The sequence below is a fragment of the Centropristis striata genome, chromosome 13, assembly GCF_030273125.1.
Source record: "Centropristis striata isolate RG_2023a ecotype Rhode Island chromosome 13, C.striata_1.0, whole genome shotgun sequence".
Lineage (NCBI taxonomy): Eukaryota > Metazoa > Chordata > Actinopteri > Perciformes > Serranidae > Centropristis > Centropristis striata.
This window is the reverse complement of record NC_081529.1, coordinates 36,647,346-36,668,403: the sequence shown is the minus strand read 5'-3', so window position 1 is coordinate 36,668,403 and position 21,058 is coordinate 36,647,346. Positions and strand designations below refer to the sequence as shown.

At 40.9% G+C, this 21,058-nt stretch overlaps 2 protein-coding genes across 2 annotated transcripts; both read right to left on the bottom strand.

Moving 5' to 3' along the window:
* Positions 1 to 1,907: 1,907 nt before the first annotated feature.
* LOC131983599 (tripartite motif-containing protein 16-like) lies at positions 1,908 to 4,937 on the bottom strand. Its single transcript, XM_059348356.1, has one exon. The coding sequence runs from the start codon at positions 4,935 to 4,937 to the stop codon at positions 3,273 to 3,275; it is 1,665 nt and encodes a 554-aa protein (XP_059204339.1). The 3' UTR covers positions 1,908 to 3,272.
* Positions 4,938 to 6,405: 1,468 nt separating this feature from the next.
* On the bottom strand, positions 6,406 to 20,153 carry snrnp70 (small nuclear ribonucleoprotein 70 (U1)). Its single transcript, XM_059348456.1, has 10 exons — positions 19,928 to 20,153; positions 17,860 to 18,013; positions 17,696 to 17,758; positions 16,839 to 16,893; positions 16,695 to 16,759; positions 16,518 to 16,580; positions 15,302 to 15,383; positions 8,541 to 8,642; positions 8,072 to 8,171; positions 6,406 to 7,651 (listed from the first exon to the last, which is right to left on the bottom strand). The coding sequence occupies exons 2-10, from the start codon at positions 18,004 to 18,006 to the stop codon at positions 6,877 to 6,879; spliced, it is 1,452 nt and encodes a 483-aa protein (XP_059204439.1). The 5' UTR covers positions 18,007 to 18,013; positions 19,928 to 20,153; the 3' UTR covers positions 6,406 to 6,876.
* Positions 20,154 to 21,058: the final 905 nt, after the last annotated feature.

Below are 21,058 nucleotides of genomic sequence, written 5' to 3'. Positions count from 1 at the left end.
GACCAGGGCTCTAAGGGGGCTCTGTGGGGGCCGAATGGGGCTGTATGGGGGCTGTATGGGGCTGTATGGGGGCTGTATGGGGGCTCTATGGGGGCTCAATGGGGCTCTAAGGGGGCTGTATGGGGCTGTATGGGGGCTGTATGGGGGCTGTATGGGGGCTCTATGGGGGCTCAATGGGGCTCTAAGGGGGCTGTATGGGGCTGTATGGGGGCTGTATGGGGCTGTATGGGGGCTGTATGGGGGCTGTATGGGGGCTCAATGGGGCTCTAAGGGGGCTGTATGTGGGCTGTATGAGGGCTGTATGAGGGCTCTATGGGGGCTGTATGAGGGCTGTATGAGGGCTGTATGAGGGCTCTATGGGGGCTCTATGGGGGCTGTATGAGGGCTGTATGGGGGCTGTATGAGGGCTGTATGGGGGCTGTATGGGGGCCGTATGGGGCTCTATGGGGGCTGTATGAGGGCTGTATGGGGGCTGTATGAGGGCTCTATGGGGGCTCTATGGGGCTCTAAGGGGGCTGTATGGGGGCTGTATGGGGCTGTATTGGGCTGTATGAGGGCTCTATGGGGGCTGTATGAGGGCTGTATGGGGGCTGTATGAGGGCTGTATGGGGGCTGTATGAGGGCTCTATGGGGGCTGTATGAGGGCTGTATGAGGGCTGTATGAGGGCTCTATGGGGGCTCTATGGGGGCTGTATGAGGGCTGTATGGGGGCTGTATGAGGGCTGTATGGGGGCTGTATGGGGGCCGTATGGGGCTCTATGGGGGCTGTATGAGGGCTGTATGGGGGCTGTATGGGGGCTGTATGAGGGCTCTATGGGGGCTCTATGGGGGCTCTATGGGGGCTGTATGAGGGCTGTATGGGCGCTGTATGAGGGCTCTATGGGGGCTGTATGAGGGCTGTATGGGGGCTGTATGGGGGCCGTATGGGGCTCTATGGGGGCTGTATGAGGGCTGTATGGGGGCTGTATGAGGGCTGTATGGGGGCTCTATGGGGGCTGTATGAGGGCTCTATGGGGGCTGTATGGGGGCTGTATGGGGCTGTATGGGGCTGTATGGGGGCCGTATGTGGGCTGTATGAGGGCTGTATGGGGGCTGTATGAGGGCTCTATGGGGGCTCTATGGGGGCTGTATGAGGGCTCTATGGGGGCTGTATGGGGGCTCTATGGGGGCTGTATGGGGGCTGTATGAGGGCTGTATGGGGGCTGTATGAGGGCTGTATGGGGGCTGTATGAGGGCTGTATGGGGGCTGTATGGGGGCTGTATGGGGCTCTATGGGGCTCTATGGGGGCTGTATGGGGCTCTATGGGGGCTGTACGGGGGCTCTATGGGGGCTGTATGGGGCTGTATGGGGCTCTATGGGGGCTGTATGGGGCTCTATGGGGCTCTATGGGGGCTACAACAGCCGATCATTCTCACGCTGTGATTGGAGAGATACGAATGTTTGATAAATCACACGTGGACCCTGTCGTCAGACCAAATATACACTCAGATCTGCGCTGGTTTCTACACTCGCTTTATAAATGAGGGCCACTGTGTGCGAGCATATTGTGTATGTTTGTGTGTCACTCAAGACTGTCAGCCAATCAGAAGAAAGGCTCATGAATATTAATGAGACAGGCCCAAAATGATCTGAGCTGCTGGAGCTGCAGAAGGAGGCTGAGAGAGCAGATGAACAACTGATCTGAGATCATTTTAGAATGTAAAACTACAAATTTATCTCCTTTTTAGGTGTAAAAACTTTTAAACTCACTGCTCATTTCAACTTTTAGCAGGCAAACTCTTCTGAGTCAACAGGTAAACATTAAGACAATAGATTAGAGTTTTCTTCCTTGTTGACTTCACTCAGATTTAAGAGTTTAGTAGCATGTATATGTGTCAGGAATGTGTCTGTAATAAATCCTTTTATCAACTAAGAGCACAAACCAAATCTTGGCTGTAAAAGCAACAAGTGATAGAAAACTCTGACCTTTGAACTTTCCTCATTAAAACAGCTTTTGTTGGAGAAATGAGAGACTGACTGACAAATGTTCTTCTGCTCTCAACATGAACAGTGAACTTTGTGTTGTTTCAGGAGAACAGCCTCAGTTATATCTCATATTAGTCTCATCATTTATCCATCAGCTTTATATCAAACCCTGGAATTAAGACCAGAAGAAAATACTTTGTTTATGTTTGTTTATTCATTATATAAACAGTTTTTTCACACATCCCATCAGTGAAGTTTGTTAAATGATTTTTGTTCACTGATTTCTTGTACAGATTCACTTCATCCACCCAATCAATTAGTTTGATCAGAATCTCAGAGATGTACAAGATAATAATGACTATTTCCTTATTGATTATGAACATGATAATTATAGTTTTATAATACATCATAGAGCCTCATTTGTGTTTTGATTATAACAGCAACATTTGGTCTTCCAAACAAATAAATGTAGATATAATTCTAGTTTTTTTTTTTTTTTTTTTACACATTTTCTTTGAATATCTGGAGCTTTCTCTCTTCAGACCCATGCATAAAACAACAACAACAACATACAAATATTCAACAAACATTTGGAGCTCAGAGAAATGTACATTTTCATGCAGAGAAATATGAGTTGAGGTGAACAACAGTCATCATGAGCAGTGAAAGCCTCCATGGCTCAACAGACACAGGAAGGAAAGTCAAACATCTACAGAACAACTAATGAGCAGATGTCAAAGCCCCGCCCATAATGTTTGATTGACAGCTGATCTCTACAGAGAAGAAATGCCACAACGATGAGCTCTCAGCAACAAACATGGAAAGAAATCAGTTTAAAGGTCCCTTATTGTAGAAAAACACGAGCTACAAGTCTTTGTGATTATAAAGCATGTTGAACCAGTAATATATTTCATGTTTGAGTCAGAGGGAAGCATCATCAGGCTCTAACATGTAAAGTCAGACAACATCTTCCTCAGAGGTGGCCATCGTCTTTTTGCATTCACCGGTGAGTTTAACCTGCAAACCGCTAACTGTGATTAGACTGGCCGGGTGTCACTCAAGACTGTCAGCCAATCAGAAGAAAGGGTCATGAATATTAATGAGACAGGCCCAAAATGATCTGAGCTGCTGGAGCTGCAGAAGGAGGCTGAGAGAGCAGATGAACAACTGAACTCAGCTGGTTTTAGCACATAAAACTACAAATGTATCCTCTTATAGATATAAAAACTTCAAATAAAACACCACAAAGGTGAACAAAATGGGAGCTTTAAGAGTTAAAACACATTTTTACCTGCTGTCCCTTTGGTTAGTTGAGTTTACAGAACTCAGCAGTGTCTCCACTTCTGTTACCAAGCAGAAGTCCAGCATAGAGCGGCTGAGTGAACGTGGTCTGGACTCTGCGGAGGAGGGTCATGGTTTCAGAGACGCTGTAGAAGGACAAAATACCTGCTCTGTGATCCAGGAACACTCCCACTCTGGAGGACCGAGGACCTGAGACGGGAGTTTGGATATTGTTGTACCAAAATGTACATTTGTCGTTGTCACATCTTAATGCCCAAGATTTGCCATTGTGTCCAAATAAAGAGTTATCCGACCTCCCTCTGCTGATGTTCTTGTATGAAGCTGCTACATAAACTACATCCCCTCTCCACTCCACCTCCCAGTAACATCGTCCAGTCAGACTCTCTCTACTCAGGACCTGCCAATATCTAGTGAATCTGTCTGGGTGACTTGGATAGGACTGATTAATCATGATTGTTGCTTTTCTGTTCCCCTCAGATAATACCAGCTGTGTGTGTGCTGTGTTTGGATCCAGTGTGATCTCACATGAATATTTTAAGAATCCAGCTCTGGTCGTGGGCTCTGCTGGTGAATCTGACAGTAAAACATCCACTTCAGTCAGTGAGACGTCTGTCCATTTGTCTCTCAGGACGTCCTGCAGTTTGTCTCTGACTCGTGACACGGCCGCTGTCACGTCCTCAAAGTAGCTCAGAGGACGGATCTGGATGCTGGATGTAGACGGGCTGAGTGCTGACAGTGAGGGGTAGCTGTGCAGAAACTGGTTGTGGTCCTCTGTGTTTGAGAGATACTTCAGTTCAGCGTCTTTCCTCTTCAGCTCTCTGATCTCCTGCTGCAGCTTCTCCTCCACCTCTTTGACTCGACTCACTTCAGTTTCCTGCTGGGATCTGACCTGCTGCTTCACCTCAGAGCTTCTTTTCTGCATGAGACGGATCAGCTCAGTGAACATCTTCTCACTGTCCTCCACTGTTTTATCAGCGGAGCGATTGATGTTCTGCACCTCCTGTTGAAGCAGCTTCACATCTTTCTCTCTGTCCTGGATTCTCTGCTGGATGTTTTGTCGACTCACCTCCAGCTCTTTCTGCTTCTCCGTCCGTTCTGCTGCAGCTGAGACCGTGTCGTGGCCTTTATGTTCATCCATTGTGCAGAGATAACAGATAGACTTCTGATCGGTACGGCAGTAAATCTTCATCACCTCATCGTGCTGAGAGCAGACGTTCTCCTGCAGCTTCTTGGAGGGCTCCACCAGCTTGTGTTTTGATAACGGAGCTGCGTCATAATGTGGCTGGAGGTGTTGCTCACAGTAAGAGGCCGAACACGTGAGACAGGACTTGAAGGCTTTCAGTTTTCTCCCAGTGCAGACATCACAGGCCACATCTCCAGGTCCAGCATAGCAGAGATCAGCAGGAGCAGCTTGGAGGCCAGTCTTCTTCATCTGATCCACTAAAACTGCTAACATGGTGTTTTTCAGCAGGACAGGCCTCGGAGTGAACTTCTGTCTGCACTCAGGGCAGCTGTAGATTCCCTTTCTATCCTCTTCATCCCAGTGTGTTTTAATACACTTCATGCAGTAGCTGTGTCCACAGATAAGAGCCACTGGATCCTTCAGTAGATCCAGACAGATGGAACAAGAGAAAGTTTCCCGGTCCAGCTGAACTCCTTTCTGCGCCATTTCACCTCTCAGTCACGACTGTCTGAGTTTCACTTCCTCATAAGTGAAACCAGTTTGAACTCTGATCTGAACAACGTGTGTGTGTGTGTGTGTGTGCAGTGAGTCAGCACCATGTTGGTAACACCCATTTTCTAACCAGTAGATGTGAAGGGGAGGGAACCAGGAAACAGCAGGACAGAGTGGAGCTGGCTGTTTGAGAGCAGGAGAAGAGGGAGGGGTTGCTGTAACAAATCATTAGAGGATGATGTCATTGTGTGTGATTCCTATCCTGTGTGTTTCACTTTAAGGAAAGTACTTTTCTGACTTAATATAATTTCAGACCAAATGTCATGCATGATTTCTTCAGGGGCAGACAGTGATAGGGAGAGAGAGATCAGGATGGAAAGGACTCAAAACATTGAGACCTTTTTCATGATAAAGAAAAAAAAAAGGCTGCAGATAACGACGATCCAGGTATCAAACTCACACTCCACCTCTGCCACACAACAATCAAGAATTATTAAATACATTCTGTTTCATTACTTTGTGTATTTCAATATTCTTTATTGTTGATGAGTGGACGTGTGGTTGTTTTTATAAGCTTATGGACAGTTGAATTTCTATCAAAATGAAAGGAATACGCTAGTAGTCTATAGCTATATATATATATATATATATATATGTATATATCTTATCTTTTTAACTTCTTAAGTGTCCTTGTTCTATTCTGTGTATTTTCCATTGTTTTTATTTATTCTACTTCGGTATTTAAGTAAAATAAAATACAATAAAGTAAAATACTGAACTGCTGTGAAAACAGAATTTCCCTTCAGGGATGAATAAAGTAACCTACCTAGCTAGCTAGCAGCAGGATTACTTTAAAATTGATCACATTTGAATAAGTTCAGTTCATGTTATTCTTGTACTGACATTTTGAGTAACTGTTACAACTTTTCCCATGAACTTTGCATATTGCTGAGGTTGCGGGCCCATCATCTGCATTTCAGCATTCCGCAGGTGGGCTAAATATTTAAGTCATAATGATAACCCTAAGCAATTAAATAAAAACTGTGTTTAAATATCTTCTTGATGCAATAATTGAATATTTCTTTGTGATCAGACACTTCCCCTAGTGATCAGTTGGATCACGACAACACATGCCAACAGGAGTCTCATAGTGGAAACTGAACACACTGAATTCTACATTGTTTATTATAAGTCATGTTTTGCAAAATGGCAAAGCTGTTTCCTTTGGAAAAGTCTGCAAAATAGGGTTTCAATATGGCCTCCTGGAGGTCATGTGACAAATTAAAGCATTGCTATTGGTTCCCTATACTCTTCCCTCTTTAGTATCACATCACTCAAAAACATGCATTGTAGAAATTTGACAGTCCAAATATGGGTATACAGCACCGTACCATAGAGGGTTAAAAACGGTTAGAAAAGAAAATAATTGACAGGAAGTGTAATAAATGTCAGACAAATAAAGAGGAGTTCTGGCTTTAAGCCACGTGTTTATTAAAATAACCTTGCAAATCTAACAAACAGCAGACAAAGAAAAAAGAACTTTATCCCAGAATGAATAACTAAATTGTCACACAGTAGTACTTATCTTCAATTTCACATACATCGGAGAAATTTATCACTTGATTCCACATGAGCTGAAAATAGAACACATCTTAAACAAATAAATCTGGTGTTTTGAGAGTTCATCCCAAGCCAAGTTGGAAAAAAAATACATACCTAGCTTGAATTATTGACAAAAATGTAAAAAAAAAATAAAAAAAAATTGGTGGCGGGAGATATGGAAAGCTGAAATTTTGGTGAGATCGAATCAGTTTCAATGCATCAAATGCACGTGCAACAATAGGAAGTGGAATATTTGAATATCTGCCCTGACATCATTTAAGCTTCCTTGACAACAAAAAAAATTTACGGGCCGGGTCGAGTGGGCGGCACCTCAGTACTCATCTGCTGGCGTCTCCATCTTGTAGCCGTTCTCGCTGGAGTTGTAGCCGTCAGCAGGAGGTCCGGTCTGCTGCTCCATCATCATGCCGTCCTGGCTGTACTCCTCCATGTGGGGCACCACCTCCCCCTCGTCCTCGTTGCCCAGCTCGTCTGGCGGCCCCATGTCGTCTCGTAGGGAGCTGTGGCGCTCCTCCCGTCGCTCCCCCCGCTCCCGATCCCCCCGCTCCCTCTTGTGCTCCCTGTCTCGGTCCCGGTCCCCGCGGCGTCTGTCTCTGTCCCTGTGGCTCCGTCGGCGCTCCCTGTCCCTGTCTCTGTCCCTGTCCCGGCGCTCCTCCATACCCTCGCCCACCTCCCCTTCGTGCTCCTCCAGCATCCGATCTCCGCCTTCCGGAGCTCCTTCTCCTCCCTGGAGGACCTCCTCCCCGTCCAGCCCCTTGGCTCTCTCCCTGTCCCTCTTGCGATCTCGGCTCCTGCTCCTCCTCTTCCTCTCTCGACTCCTTTCCCTACTTCTGCTGTCTCCTCCCGCCACCCCGCCTCGATCTTTTTCTCGCTCTCGGCGCCGGCTACCAACAACGCCGCCGTCCTCTCCTCCTCCACCACCACCACCACCACCTCCTCCTCCGATCGGTCGCTCCCTCTCCCTCTCTCCTCGTTCACGGGAGCGGCTACGTCGGCGCCGTTCACGGGATCGGGATCTCCGGCGCTCTCTGTCTTTGTCCCGGTCTCGCTCCCGGCTGCGCTCCCTCCGCTCGCCACGGTCCCGATCACTGTGAGCAGTCAGGACAAAATGACCGTTATACAGGTGAATCTCAATAAATTAGAATATCATACACTGTACAAAGGTGTTTAGTCTAAAAACCAGATCAAACAGTAAATCTGAGGGAAATGATCTTGCTGCATGGACAGATAATTTACCTTGACAAGATTTATTAAATTAAGATTGTTAAATCTAGAAATAATCATGTTGAACACTTAGAATAAGATAAATGATCTAACACTTCTAAAAGTAAAGTTTTTTTATCTTGGTAAGAAACAAATAATTATATGACTCAATACTTGGTTGGGGCTGTTTGACTTGAACTACTCGAAATGGACTTTCACATCAAAATCTAAATTACTGAGATGATCCTGTAAATATCAGTACTCAATTTTATATAAATGGACAGATCTTCCATAAAAGTACTCACCCCCCCAGAGGGCGATCATCATAACGTGATGCATCATCTCTGCCAGAGTGCTTAATGTTGACATCAGCTCCACCTCTCCTCGTGCCACCCAATCCACCACCTAGTTAAAAAAAACAACAAGTAAAACAAGTGAGCTGCAAGCAGCATTGATTGAATCCAAGGCTGCCACCTACTGGTGGGATTGAGCGTTATTGTTCTGAAAGGGGAAAAAACTTTTTTTTTTTAAAATCAGATTTTAATGTTTGTTGTTTTTTGGTTTCAAAATGTTTATCCAGTAAATCAGAGTGAAAAAAAGAAAGAATTATCAGGTTACATAAATGAGATTGTGCAGAAAAAAATAAAGTATGATATTGATGTTAAATATGCATGTTACACATTTTTTTCCCCAAAGTGGCAGAAAGAAAAATATAAAAAAAAATGGAGAAAACAGCCCAAGACTCCAAAGGGTTAACACAGAAAGGGAACTGACCTAGTCTGCGAGGATGCCATCCTTTTACAGTGCGTCCTCGTTCCACATCGACCAACACCCGTCTACCGTCTATCTTCTTCCCGTCGGCGTGCTTGTAGGCGGCTGGAGAAGAGGAATGGGAAGAGGGAAGACAAGGGTGAGTTAAGAATAGAAAAGCATCAATGTGGCCAAGGAAACTAACAGTGCATTATTATACTGACCAGGAGCAGGCGAGGCCGAGATGGCTGCTCTCTGGATAAAAGCCGAAGGATAATGGGACCAGACATCCTTCCACCCGATGAGTGATTAATATGTTACACCTTTAAATGCATCACTTAAATACCCAGTTTCTACCTCTTGTCTACAATAAAAACAATTTTAAAAAGTATAGTGTAGCCACTTGAATGTTCAGGTTATCTTAGGGATAGGCATGTGGATATAACCACAGCCTTTATTTCTCACAGGATTGTAAGCCTAACTGTGATAAAGTAGTTCACTAGATGCTAGAAAGGAGAGTCCACATGGACATATTGTTATGGTAAGGATAACCTCCTGCCTAGGGCAGAGGGCGGTAACCTGCGGCAACCTTCAGGCCATCTGGCTCCCTATGTGGCTATGACAGAAAAATTACACAAAATGAAATAGTAATTTCTTTACATTAGATAATTTAAATGCATCATTGGTCTAGGACAGGGGTCAGCAACCTTTACCAACAAAAGTTGCCGAAAAAAATAGAAATAATGTTGGAACGGAGCCGCAAACCTTATTTTGAGCCTCACAATGAAAATGTAACAGCCTACCAAGTCTAAATTAGCCTACCAACATCACTGATAAGTAATAATGAGCATTTTTTAATATGATTTTGTCAAAATGCAGCAAGTGCAAATGAGAGGCTGGAAACCAAAGAAATATCTCAGGAGATTTGGAATCAAAAGCTCAAAACTAGACTTTGAAGAAGTTGGCAAAATGTAGATGTTAAGGTGCCGGGCTGTAGAAGTTTTAATACCGTTTATAGGGAAAACAGAAATAACTGACGTATCTTTTTTTTTGTCACAGCAACACATGGAGCCACTGCAAATCAGGCTGCCGACCCCGGGTCTAGGACCAAAGCAATTTGTATTCAATGTGTTCCTTATAAACGGCATTAAAAAAAAAAGTTTACATTTTTAGTCAACTAAAACCTGTGCCCTAAACTCTAAATATTGCCAACTTTAAGCATGGTTTTGAGCATGGTCAGAGATTGAGTACATGTCCCCCCAGAGCATACATTCTAGCTACAACCACACACATATTATGTGTGACATAATATCTTAAATCAGCCATTTATACATTTGTTTCTTGCATTTGCTATGTCTAACCCAAGCTGCTTGGGGAACTTTTTTTAGTTATTTAGGGCTGCACGACTTGAAAAATAAAAACAATTGTCCATCATTATTCTCATTGAAAAACCTATTATTGGCATGTGTGACTGCAGCCTTAATCAGCAGAGTTTTTACAAGTTACATGAGCTCTTTTACAACAAGGGGTCCCAAGTATTTGGCAGACTTTGTGTACATTCAGACTTCCCAGATCTCATCCCATTATACCCAACAGAAGTCTTCTAATCCATCTTGTATAATGGAAGAGGAGTTGACGAGATCCAGGCGGCTCATCCTGGCTGCTACACTGGTCTGATGTAGTGATGATCCCTGATGGTAACGTTTCCAAGAATAGGGCCTTACCAAAACCCATCAGTAACAGCATACACAGTCTGCGGGCCTTACCGAGTCCAGACATTAACATCCTGACAGCTTGCATGCTTGGTAAAGCACCCTCACCAATACTATCCAGTTGATGATCTTACCATTATCCGTCTTTCACGGACCTTATGAAAGTCTCTGCCCCAGTTTTAGGGCCTTACCAACATTCTCCCAGCACCTGAATACACATACCAACACAAATAGGGGCCTTACCAGAACCCCTCCACTTCCTGTGGTCACTTGATGACAACATCCCATCCAGAGATAGGGCCTTACCAAACCCCCACAAGTCCTACCAAAACTGACCAACTGTAAGACACTAGCAAAAATACTAAGAATTCAATCAGTCATGTTCGCAGACACACTGACATGTCTTGATCTAATATGGCCTGAAATATCTATAATCCAGTGTCTAAAGTTACTGTATCATGTGAGACCTAAAACTGTAGAAGTCTTTAAAATGAATCTTGACCTAACTATTGGTATGAATTAATCTGTAATGCTACATTAACTAGTATCTACCTTTGGTTATGTAGTGAATACATAATGTATGAATAGCCCATTTAGCAAAATTGCCAAAAAGCTACCCTCATCTGACATTTGTATTAAAGCCAGCTCAGATTCATTAGTTTTTGACAGAATTATGAATCAGCCTCCAAGCGAGATTTGAACATTTAGAGATATTTTACGATGGTTTGAACTTTATTATGCCAATACGGCTGTACAACAAAAAGTTTTGTTGAGAAAATTGGCACGACAAAGGAGTCGCAGAAAATGTTATTGTATTAAAAGTATTATTGCCAGAAACAGGATGCCAAGCTAAATAGTTAGAAGGCTTTGTTTGTGTCTTTATCTAGCATTGAGCGTTAATAACCTCTATTAACTGTCTTTGCTCATGTTGTCTGTTTTTGTGCATGGAAATTGTGGTGGCAGTGTATCCAACTGTTAATGCGAAAGAACACCATGGTCTTGTCAAAAAGGAAGGTTCTTAAATGTCTAAAGTTTGAGGAGATTTTGGTTAAAAAACAGACCACCAGCATCTACTAAGCTGCCTTCAACAGGTCCGTTATGACAACCTTATCCACCATCGCCATGCCTTTTATGCTGGATGTGTTTGACCTCCATGCAAAAATAAAAGATGCATGGAATTATGGCATTAAATCAGGATGTCTGTGCCGGTGTTAGCCTGATTCATTTAGCACTGTTATTTAAGCAGATAACTTAAGTCCGTTAACTGACATTAGCTACAACTGTCCAGCATTACCAACTGACGATGAATGCAGGAGCAAACCATAGCAGTGTTACAGCAACCATATGGGAGCTAGTCTGGGTTTACCCATGCTGCCTTGTAGTTCGGTTTCGTTTTGAACTGCAAGGCGGCATGGCGTCCACGGCCGATTCTTAGCCCTGCTTTTGGTATCCAATCACAGAACGGGGAGGGACGGCGAGACGATGACGCGTACTATTGGACAGACAGAAGCTTGTAGTTTGCCAACGGATCCAACATGGCTGACGCCAAGCTCTCTTTGGATCTAGCTGTACAGTGTTCTAGATAGTTTAGAGCCAAAGTTTATTTTAAAAGAAGAACAACATTTGGCTTTACACTCCTGTTTCATCACCAAAAATTAGGTTTTAGCCTTGCTGAGAAACAGGATTTGGCAAAAGCCAAATCTACCAACTAGCCCCGTTAGTGGCTAAGCTAATGGGGTTTAGCGAGACCCCGGTCGTTGTGGTATAATTGATACGATTAGGTAAGAGCTACCTACAGATGCTTATGATTCGTAGACATTTGTCGCGCCCAATAAACGGCTCTGGACGATCGTAAACCACGCCTCTTCTATGGAAAAATGAATAGGTGGTCTCCAGACTAGATCTCATCAATGATATAGTCTATCGTTAGCCAGGCTATATGGGAGGTGGAGGGGCACCCAACACAGTATGAGAGGGCTTTACCAAATCTGTATTAATTATGTTTAAATAGCCGGCAACAGACTGCTCCCCCAACCGCTCAGCAAGACTCCTGCTGGTGCAATTCCAATTATTGCTTGGCTTGTTTATTACAACGGAAATACTTTGTCCTCTTGCACACAATCCATGAAACAAAGGCACTCGCATGCACGTTCACGCCAACAGCCATGTGCACAATTTTACGTAATGTAAAGTTTAACTTGTGCCAGTTTGGGTCATGTTTGAGCATATTCCATGTGCACAACCAGAGTCCCCTGCATGCCCATAGCAAGGTCAACATGCACACCCAAGCAATATGGAATTTGGATAAAACCATTTCAAATGAGAGGACCAGGACTGGGCTGTGTGAGATTGTAGGCATACTACATAAAAAAAGTGCAACTGTTCAATACCACCACCACCTTAATAGATTTAGCTCTTCAAAAAGACGAATACAAGTATAGACCTACTCATTCAGGGTTAAATCCATTTTTCTTATCACTGCCCATAATTACAATTACGGAAAAAACACCAGTTAGGAAGGGGGATCCATCACACTTGTTATGAACAAGCCACTGCCCCCAAAACCATTGAAAACCAATGACTATTGAGCCATAAACGGTCTACTCTGGGTTAATACTCTATATTTCTGTAGCCAAAGGACAGAACGAGCAATTCCAATTTGAAGTTTCAGGTTGGATGCGAGCATTATTTTTATTCTTTTTAACAAAAACGTGCAACATGCCATTTAATGTTCACAGGGATCGTACTGAGTAGACCAACTCTAGCAAGAGGACAAGGATTTTATTTTCTTGGATCACTGTATGGAAAATTAGCAAATGAAAGTTGGTATGCGTGTCTATTTTCCATAGAAACAGACACTCTGCTTCTGCTAAAACGGCTACTCAGTTCTCTGCTCATCATCGTCAAGCTTCTAAGCTTTATTTATTGTCTGAATTTGCTGATAAGAGTTTAATATTCTGAAAGCCAAAACCTATTGATCGTTTAGGTCTCCGTTTTAATCTTTATCATCTTGTATTTGTACGGTGTTCAATTTAACATAGGCAACTATGGATTTGCATTGTTTTTGGTAAATTGACATTGAATTTGATGTATTCCTTTTAATGACATTTTCACAGCACACCAACAGTGATCTGGATTGTAATCAAGGAAGGGTTGGAGGATGAGGAGCTTGTGATCATACCTATACAAAGTTAATTTATATTTATATCTGTCATTTGAAATTTGTCAAAAAGGGGTAAAGAAAAACCCAAAACAATTTGATTACATGAATCTGCATTTATCTCAAATGAGCTATTGCAACATCCGACTGATTTTAAAAGATAAATAACACATTTGTTTCTATATTTTATAGAATTTTTATGCTGTATTATGTTTTTTATGCATATCACATTATTTTATGGTTCATTTTTATCTGTTTTATACATGTTAATGCAATGTTTAGTGTATGTTTATTGTATATTTCTGTCATATATGATTTTTACTTTAAGCACATTGAGTTTACGCCTGCCGTATGAAATGTGCTGTATAAATAAATTTGACCTGACTATATTTACAAATAAATGAAATTCATGATAATCTTTTTTTCAGATTCAAAATAACTGATTATTGTTGAGTCTTTTTATATGTCCTCCCTGCTTAACTTAATTGATATGGTTATGGTAATGTTACACAAGAAGAATGACTGGAAATTACATCACCAGGATGCTGAAAAGCGCAACCAATTCAATCTGCACAGCATTATTACTGTGCAAAAATCAATTTTTTCCCCCATTTCTTTTTCTTACCTGACTTTTTTTTACCACCCCCTACAGCATTGTTATTGTGACTCTTGGGCTATAAGTAACCTGAGGTGGCTTTAACAGGAAGGGCAGACTTTTGGGTAACATTTAATACACTAGTGGTTTAGGGGTGCGTTCAATGGTCAAAGCTACAGAGCCAAGTAGTATTAAATGCACTGAAAGGTCTTCAGGGCTTGCATAGAAAACGCTTTACCCATTGAACGTAGCTCCTCTTTCCTATTTAGGAGATGGAGGGTGGAAAGAAATCTTACCCATCATACAAACCCATTATACCAACCATATACTGAGCTGTGGTAGTAGGGTGTAGATGTATCATAACCATCATCATCTGCCAGCCAGCTCTGGCCAATAGCCATCACAGATTGGCGGCTGCAGTGGCAATGAGAACAACACACAGTTAATATACTGGTTTAGCCCCACATCCCCCCTCAGTCCAACCCCTGGTGTGACTACATGTTTGCTGTGATTCAGCAACTCTGGTCTTGAAGAGCCAATCACACAAATAATCCTAGAATGGCGTCAATGGGTTGAGATTATGCCATTCGCTTGAGACGATACATTTTTATAGTGGCATCTCCACTGGCTTAAAAAGTCTCACTAGTGTGGGAATTGAACTAATCTCGCCATGACCAGGGTTGAAGACCACCAACAAAAGCTGACAAACAAGCGGGAAAACCTAAATCCTACAAAAGATGGGTTTCCATCATGTCATTGGCACATTTCTGGCAACCAAAAAAAAAAAAAAACCTATTCAATGCTTGATGACTAGTCTGACCTTGTGCTTACCATCACAGTCCAACCAGGAGAGCTGCTCTTCCACAGAGCTACAAGGCCTAACAGTTAAGAGACAATGTGCCCTTTGACAGGCAAAGATGTTTAGGTTTGCAGATGAAAGACACAATTCTACCTCTTGGTCCTCCCCTCTTTTCCCAGGATGCCCCATTGAATGAAGTGGCTCCCCTACTCAACCAGATTAAGTCAACTGACAGTACTCCTCAAAACACAGACACACACATCACACAATTGGCTTTTGCTGGATGCAAACCATAAAGCATTTATGCATATTATAAGTACTCCCAAAAACCTATTTCCTCATTGGGTAGTTGTCACCTTCCTATAGGGTTTCAGAATGTTGCTTAACCAATGTCATTACAAAATTATTGTTATGAAATAATGGATAGGGGTTCAACTGTAGAACCACCCGGCGTGTCATAAACATGTTATAAATATATATATAGAATGGTTTTGTCTCATGCGCTATATTGGTACTCACAGTGCATGTCTCGTTCGTGCTCATATTCAATGAAAGCATAGCCGCGAGGTTTCCCCGTCTTCTTGTTGTAGACTATGTAAATCTGAAAAAAAAACAGGTAATAGAGACATTGTGCAATAATGAATAACTCAACAAACCAAACAGATCTACCATACACCAACACATTTACAGGCCACATTAGCTCTGTGTGTATGTCATGCAGTTCAAAGGCTAAAACTTTTAGTTGACTCAAACCCTGTCTGAGAAAAATAGAAAATGAATGGACATTAGGGCTGCACGATTATGGCCAAAATGATAATCACGATTATTCATCATGTTAGGGAAAACATCTGTATTTTATTGCACTACTTTTAAACAAACAGAAACAGTTTTTAGTGTCTGGTGCTTGTTGTAAACAAACAGAGATCGCTAAGTGAACACCTCCTGCAGCAGCAGCACATACACACTGTACTGCTACAGAGCTAACTGTTAGCCTGTTAGCACATACACACTGTACTGCTACAGAGCTAACTGTTAGCCTGTTAGCACATACACACTGTACTGCTACAGAGCTAACTGTTAGCACATACACACTGTACTGCTACAGAGCTAACTGTTAGCCTGTTAGCACATACACACTGTACTGCTACAGAGCTAACTGTTAGCAATTTGCAGACTGGACGTTAAGGGGTTAACATCCCCTCCGGCTCGGCAGCTGGGAGAGACTGCTGCAGGAGGACTGTGCCGCTTCGACTCGTTTTTACTCTTCTTAACGAACCTCTGGCCCCCGTGGCTCATTAAGAAGAGTAAGAACGAGTCTCCAAAAGTCTCCAATAACACCAGAAAAAGTGGCTGGATTTGTCGCCAGTCGCTTTTTTTTTTTTAAATAGTCGCTAAGGGGGTCTGAAAAGTTGCTAAAAAGTTGGCAACATTGCTTCGGCCCCGCCCCCTGGTAGTTGGTGGACTACTGGTGTAGAAAGTGTTGATTAGATATGCAGGAGAGACGCATTTTAAAATGGAAATATCGCCGACGATCAGGTTAATTTAATCGTGGCGGCCAAAATCGTCATCACGATTAAAATTCGATTAACTGTGCAGCCCTAATGTACATAGATTTAAACCTGTACAAATGGGCCATTTATTGCTGGCATATTCCTTACACATAAAACACAATGTTAATATATGATATTAATAATATATGAGCAGGACTAGACAAATGAGAAACAAATAAACATACCCGTTTGATGGGGCCATAGACCTCAAACTCACGACGAAGCTTGGACTCTGTAGTATCGTAGTTCTACAACAAAGACAGAATACTGTTATACACAAACTAAATAATCACATTTGCTTGAAGTACAGACTTTGTCTAAAAACCCTTAAAATCCCAGATAAAAATGTTTAATATACTCACCACTCGTGCAACAAACAATGTCTTGAAGGCGTCCCCTTGGGCGTTCGGGTCATTGTGGGGGTCCCCTAAAATAACACCAAGCAGTCAGTAAGAGACTTTATAAAGTGAAAGAGTTTGTAATAGATGTGACTGCAAAAAACTTACAAAGCTTGAGTTCTGTCTCCACCACGGCTTGCCTCCTCTCAATCTTTTCTCGTCTCTGCAAAAGCAAAAGAAATGAAGGAAATGTTCAATCTACAACCGTCAGAGAACTTAGACACAGATTCTCGTTTGGGATCACAGTCCTGATCTGTGTGCAGCAAGGTTATTATAGTTAACGAAAACTAACGAAATAACGAAAACTAGGATTGAAAAAACATTAACATTAAAAAACGACAACTGTATTTTTTGGTTACAAAACTAACTAAAATTATAGTGAAAATGTCCTTCGTTTTCCTCTTTGTCAACTTTTTTCATCCGTAAACCTTTTTTGGTTGATATGAAATCTATTTCATCTATCTGGTTTTATGACTTAATAAACTTATTGGGGCTGAGATGGATCAGACAAAGGAAATAAAGGAAACATTTATTGTGACCTTATTGAATCTGGACCCAACAAATACCCCATTACAAAAATACTACAACTAATAGAAACTGTACTAAAACTAAAACTATGCATTTTCCCAAAAATAAAAAATTTAAACTAGCAAACTCTCTAAAAACATCTCATGAAAACTAACTGAATTTTAAAAACACAAAAAATTCCCAAAATTAAAACTAATATAATAATAATGTATAATATTCATAGACCCATAATTGGTATGTGTAATGTATGATGTATTGACCTGTTTATTTATATATTCTTTATTTTATTTAAGCTTTTGTATTTTCTCTTTTCTCTATATTATTTTATAAATATTATGTATTTATGTGCCCTGCTGAGAGGTGTAACTTGTTAATATGCCATGACATTTTGTACATGATTCTTTGTCAATAATAATAAAAAGTGGTTAATATCTCACTTTTCTCTCCAGCCGCTCCTCTCGAGTCTCTGCTCTCGTTGGTGGAGGAGCATCTCTGGGATCCTGATCACAGAAAAATATAAAACATGAGGAAAATGTGCTACTGAGAGTGAACATGTACATAAATTAAAGCATGTGAAGTTTACAGAAGATGAAATATTCACCTCGAAGTGCCTGATGAACGGTGCGATGCCACTGTAAGGCTGGTTGTGATGTTTCTCATGGGGCAACTTCTCAAGCTGGGGCAGGAAAGGTATCGGGTCCCGCGGAGCGAAGAGGGCCAGCAGGTTCGGGGGCAAGAACTGCGTCATCTTTCACCTGAAGTAACAATCAAACAGGTTTATTACCTCAACAAATATCTGACACTTTGAGAAAACTCACCAGTACCAGTTACTGGTGGGTCAAAACGAATAAGGTCCGAAGGAAATGAGGATATAATGATCTGTTGTAATAATAAAAAAATAAAAAAAAAAGATATTCAAACACACAGCAGCAATAAATAACATGAAGGGAATGAATGAGGGTCATTTTGGACCCATGTTGTGTATTAGAAGGTGTTTATATGTTGAGCATTAAAATGTTTAATGCAATATTTTGTCTTTGTTTTTTGTGTGGTTTGTCAATTTGTGTTTTTTATGTCCGTTTTTATGTCAGTTTTGTCATTTTTTGGGTGGTTTTTGTAAAAAATAATTGTTCTTTCGTGGGTTTTTATGTGTGTGTTTTAGAGCTGCAACAACTAAACTAAACTAAACCGAACAATAATCGATTATTAAATTAATCGTCAACTATTTTGATAATCCAATAATTGGTTTGAGCAGTTTATTTTTTAAAGACAATAAGTCGAAATTCTCTGATTTCAGCTTCTTCAATGTGAATATTTCTGGTTTCTTTGTTCCTTTATGACAATAAACTGAATATCTCTTTGGTTTGTGGACAAAACAAGAGATTTGAGGATGTCGTCTTGTGGTTTGGGAAACCCTCATTGATATTTTTATACATTTTATTGACCAAACAACTAATCGATTAATCGTTTAAATAATCGACAGATTAATCGATAATGAAAATAATATTTAGTTGCAGCCCTAGTTTGCATTCAGCATTTTAAATGCAATATTTTGTCTTTAATGTTTTTGTGTGATTTGTCAATTTGTCTGTGTTTTGTAATTTTTATGTGTTTTCATGCAAGTTTTTTTTTTTTTGGGGGGGGGTTTGTGTTGAAAATGTTGATCCAGTAAGTCAAAATGAAGAAAAATAATCAGGTCATATAGGTGAGGTTGTGCTGAAAACAATGATACCAACATGGCATGATGAACACTTTATTTAATGGTTTGTTTTTGTGTCATCTTTTGTTTGTTTTTTGTAATTTTTGTGTTCTGTTTTCTGTGTGTTTCTTGTAATTTTATGGTGTTTTTTAAATGTTTTTTAGTGTGTCTTTTGTGTTTTTTGTGTGTGATTTCTGTGTGTTTTTATGTGTTTCTTGTAATTTTATGGTGTTTTTTTAATGTTTTTTAGTGTGTCTTTTGTATCTTTTGTGTGTGATTTCTGTGTGTTTTTACGTTCAAAATGTTGATCCAGTAAGTAATGAAAAAAGTAATAATCAGGTCATATAGGTGAGGTTGTGCTGAAAAAAAATGATACCAACATGGCATGATTAACATTTTGTGTAATGTGTTTAATGTTTTGTGTAAAAAAATAAATAATGTGTGCGTTTCTGGGGTTTTTTGTGTTTTTTGTGTGTTTCTTGTAATTTTAGGGTGTTTTTAAGTGTGTTTTTTGTATCTTTTGTGTGTTTTTTCCTTTCAAAATGTTGATCCAGTAAGTCAAAATGAAAAAAGTAATAATCAGGTCATATAGGTGAGGTTGTGCTGAAAACAATGATACCAACATGGCATGATGAACACTTTCTAAGTGGTTTATACAGGCAGAATGAGAAAAAAAAGGAGTCAAAACCAGCAGAATAGCCCCAGACTCCGCAGGGTTAATAAGACTTCTAGCATGTGCCACATTGTTTCATCACCTGAACAAACATCCTCACAGCCGGCTAATATCCACACACACCGGCAATAATATACATACAACATGTGCAATGGTAGCTTTCAGTGTAAGGCTTTTATTTTGATAGTATCGTTGTAGTTTTGGGGGTTTTAGTGAATGAATTAGCATTAGCATGGAGCTAACTAGCCAGCTAGCAGGCTAAGCTAAGTAGCTAACAAGGAGTCTTAAGATTCTCACCTTCTCCTCCAACGTTTCCGTCTTCACAGATGTCAGACCATCAACCAGGGAAGAAGCTCAACCTTTATAAAGGTCTCCTGGACCGGTTTATTATTTATTATTTAGACCGGAGAGTGTCTTTCCAGCGGTCCAGACCTGGTGGCGGCTAACAGTTGAATGTGAGCTGCGTGTATTCTTAACATAATATAAAATGGCGGGGTGCCGTAAAGCGAAGGCAGCTGACGTAAACAGCAGCGGGATATATAGTTCTGAGATGATACGGCAAGTCCACGGGGTCAGAGGTCGTGATTTTACAAACGCGTTTTGTAATGAAAAACAAAAAGTAAGTGGATGTTTTTAACCAGAGGTGGAAAGTAACAAAGTACACAAGGTTATAATTCATTCATTATATTTAACCGCTTATCCGCACTCGGCTCGCGGTGAAGGTTATGTTAGTTTTGGATTTTTCATTAGTTTTATTCTTTTTTAATTTCGTTGTGATTTCTTTGTTTTCAAATTCAGTTAGTTTTAATGATGCATGGGTGTAGAAAGAGAACAGTAGCATATAAAAGTGTATTATGATAAGTTGCTGTTTTTTTTAACTTTATTATGCTTGATAATAGGTACTTTTATTTTGACGGGACTTTTTATTTTATTTTCCCAGCACACTTCAGACCCTGCGACTCTTACTTTGAAGGGGATCAGTCCCTGTTTCCGCCTCTGGACTTCCTGTTTGTTTTTCATAATACGACTTAGATAAATTAAACAAACTTACGTTTTGAGTGACGTGCTTCTTCACTCAGACAACGAGAAAACAAATAAGCGTATTTTATTTATGTGACTCAGATTTGAAAAGAGGAATTATTTATGGTCTGGTTTACGGACCGTTCGTGCTTTTTTTTTGTGTAAATGACAACTTCCGGTGGCAGAATATGAATAACACCCGTTTTTTCTATTTAAATTTGTGTTATTATAACTAGAGAATAAAAATCAAATACATTATATCTATCTGTCTATCCCTTTCTGACCCTGATGAAGTAAAAAGCCTTATATTTTTAATTTTGTTGTTTTGCCGTTCACAAAAGGATATTTAAAAAACAAAAAAACGGGTTGGATTTGATATGCAATTTAAATATACAAACACTACAATAA

Bases quoted from the DNA above. Each gene is read 5' to 3' on its own strand.
- LOC131983599 (XM_059348356.1), bottom strand. From the start codon at position 4,937: ATGGCGCAGAAAGGAGTTCAGCTGGACCGGGAAACTTTCTCTTGTTCC.
- snrnp70 (XM_059348456.1), bottom strand. From the start codon at position 18,006: ATGACGCAGTTCTTGCCCCCGAACCTGCTGGCCCTCTTCGCTCCGCGG. The intron at 8,172-8,540 runs GTCAGTTCCCTT...TTTTTTAACTAG, and splicing joins ATGGCATCCTCGCAGACTAG to GTGGTGGATTGGGTGGCACG. The intron at 7,652-8,071 runs GTGAGTACTTTT...GACTGCTCACAG, and splicing joins GATGATCGCCCTCTGGGGGG to TGATCGGGACCGTGGCGAGC.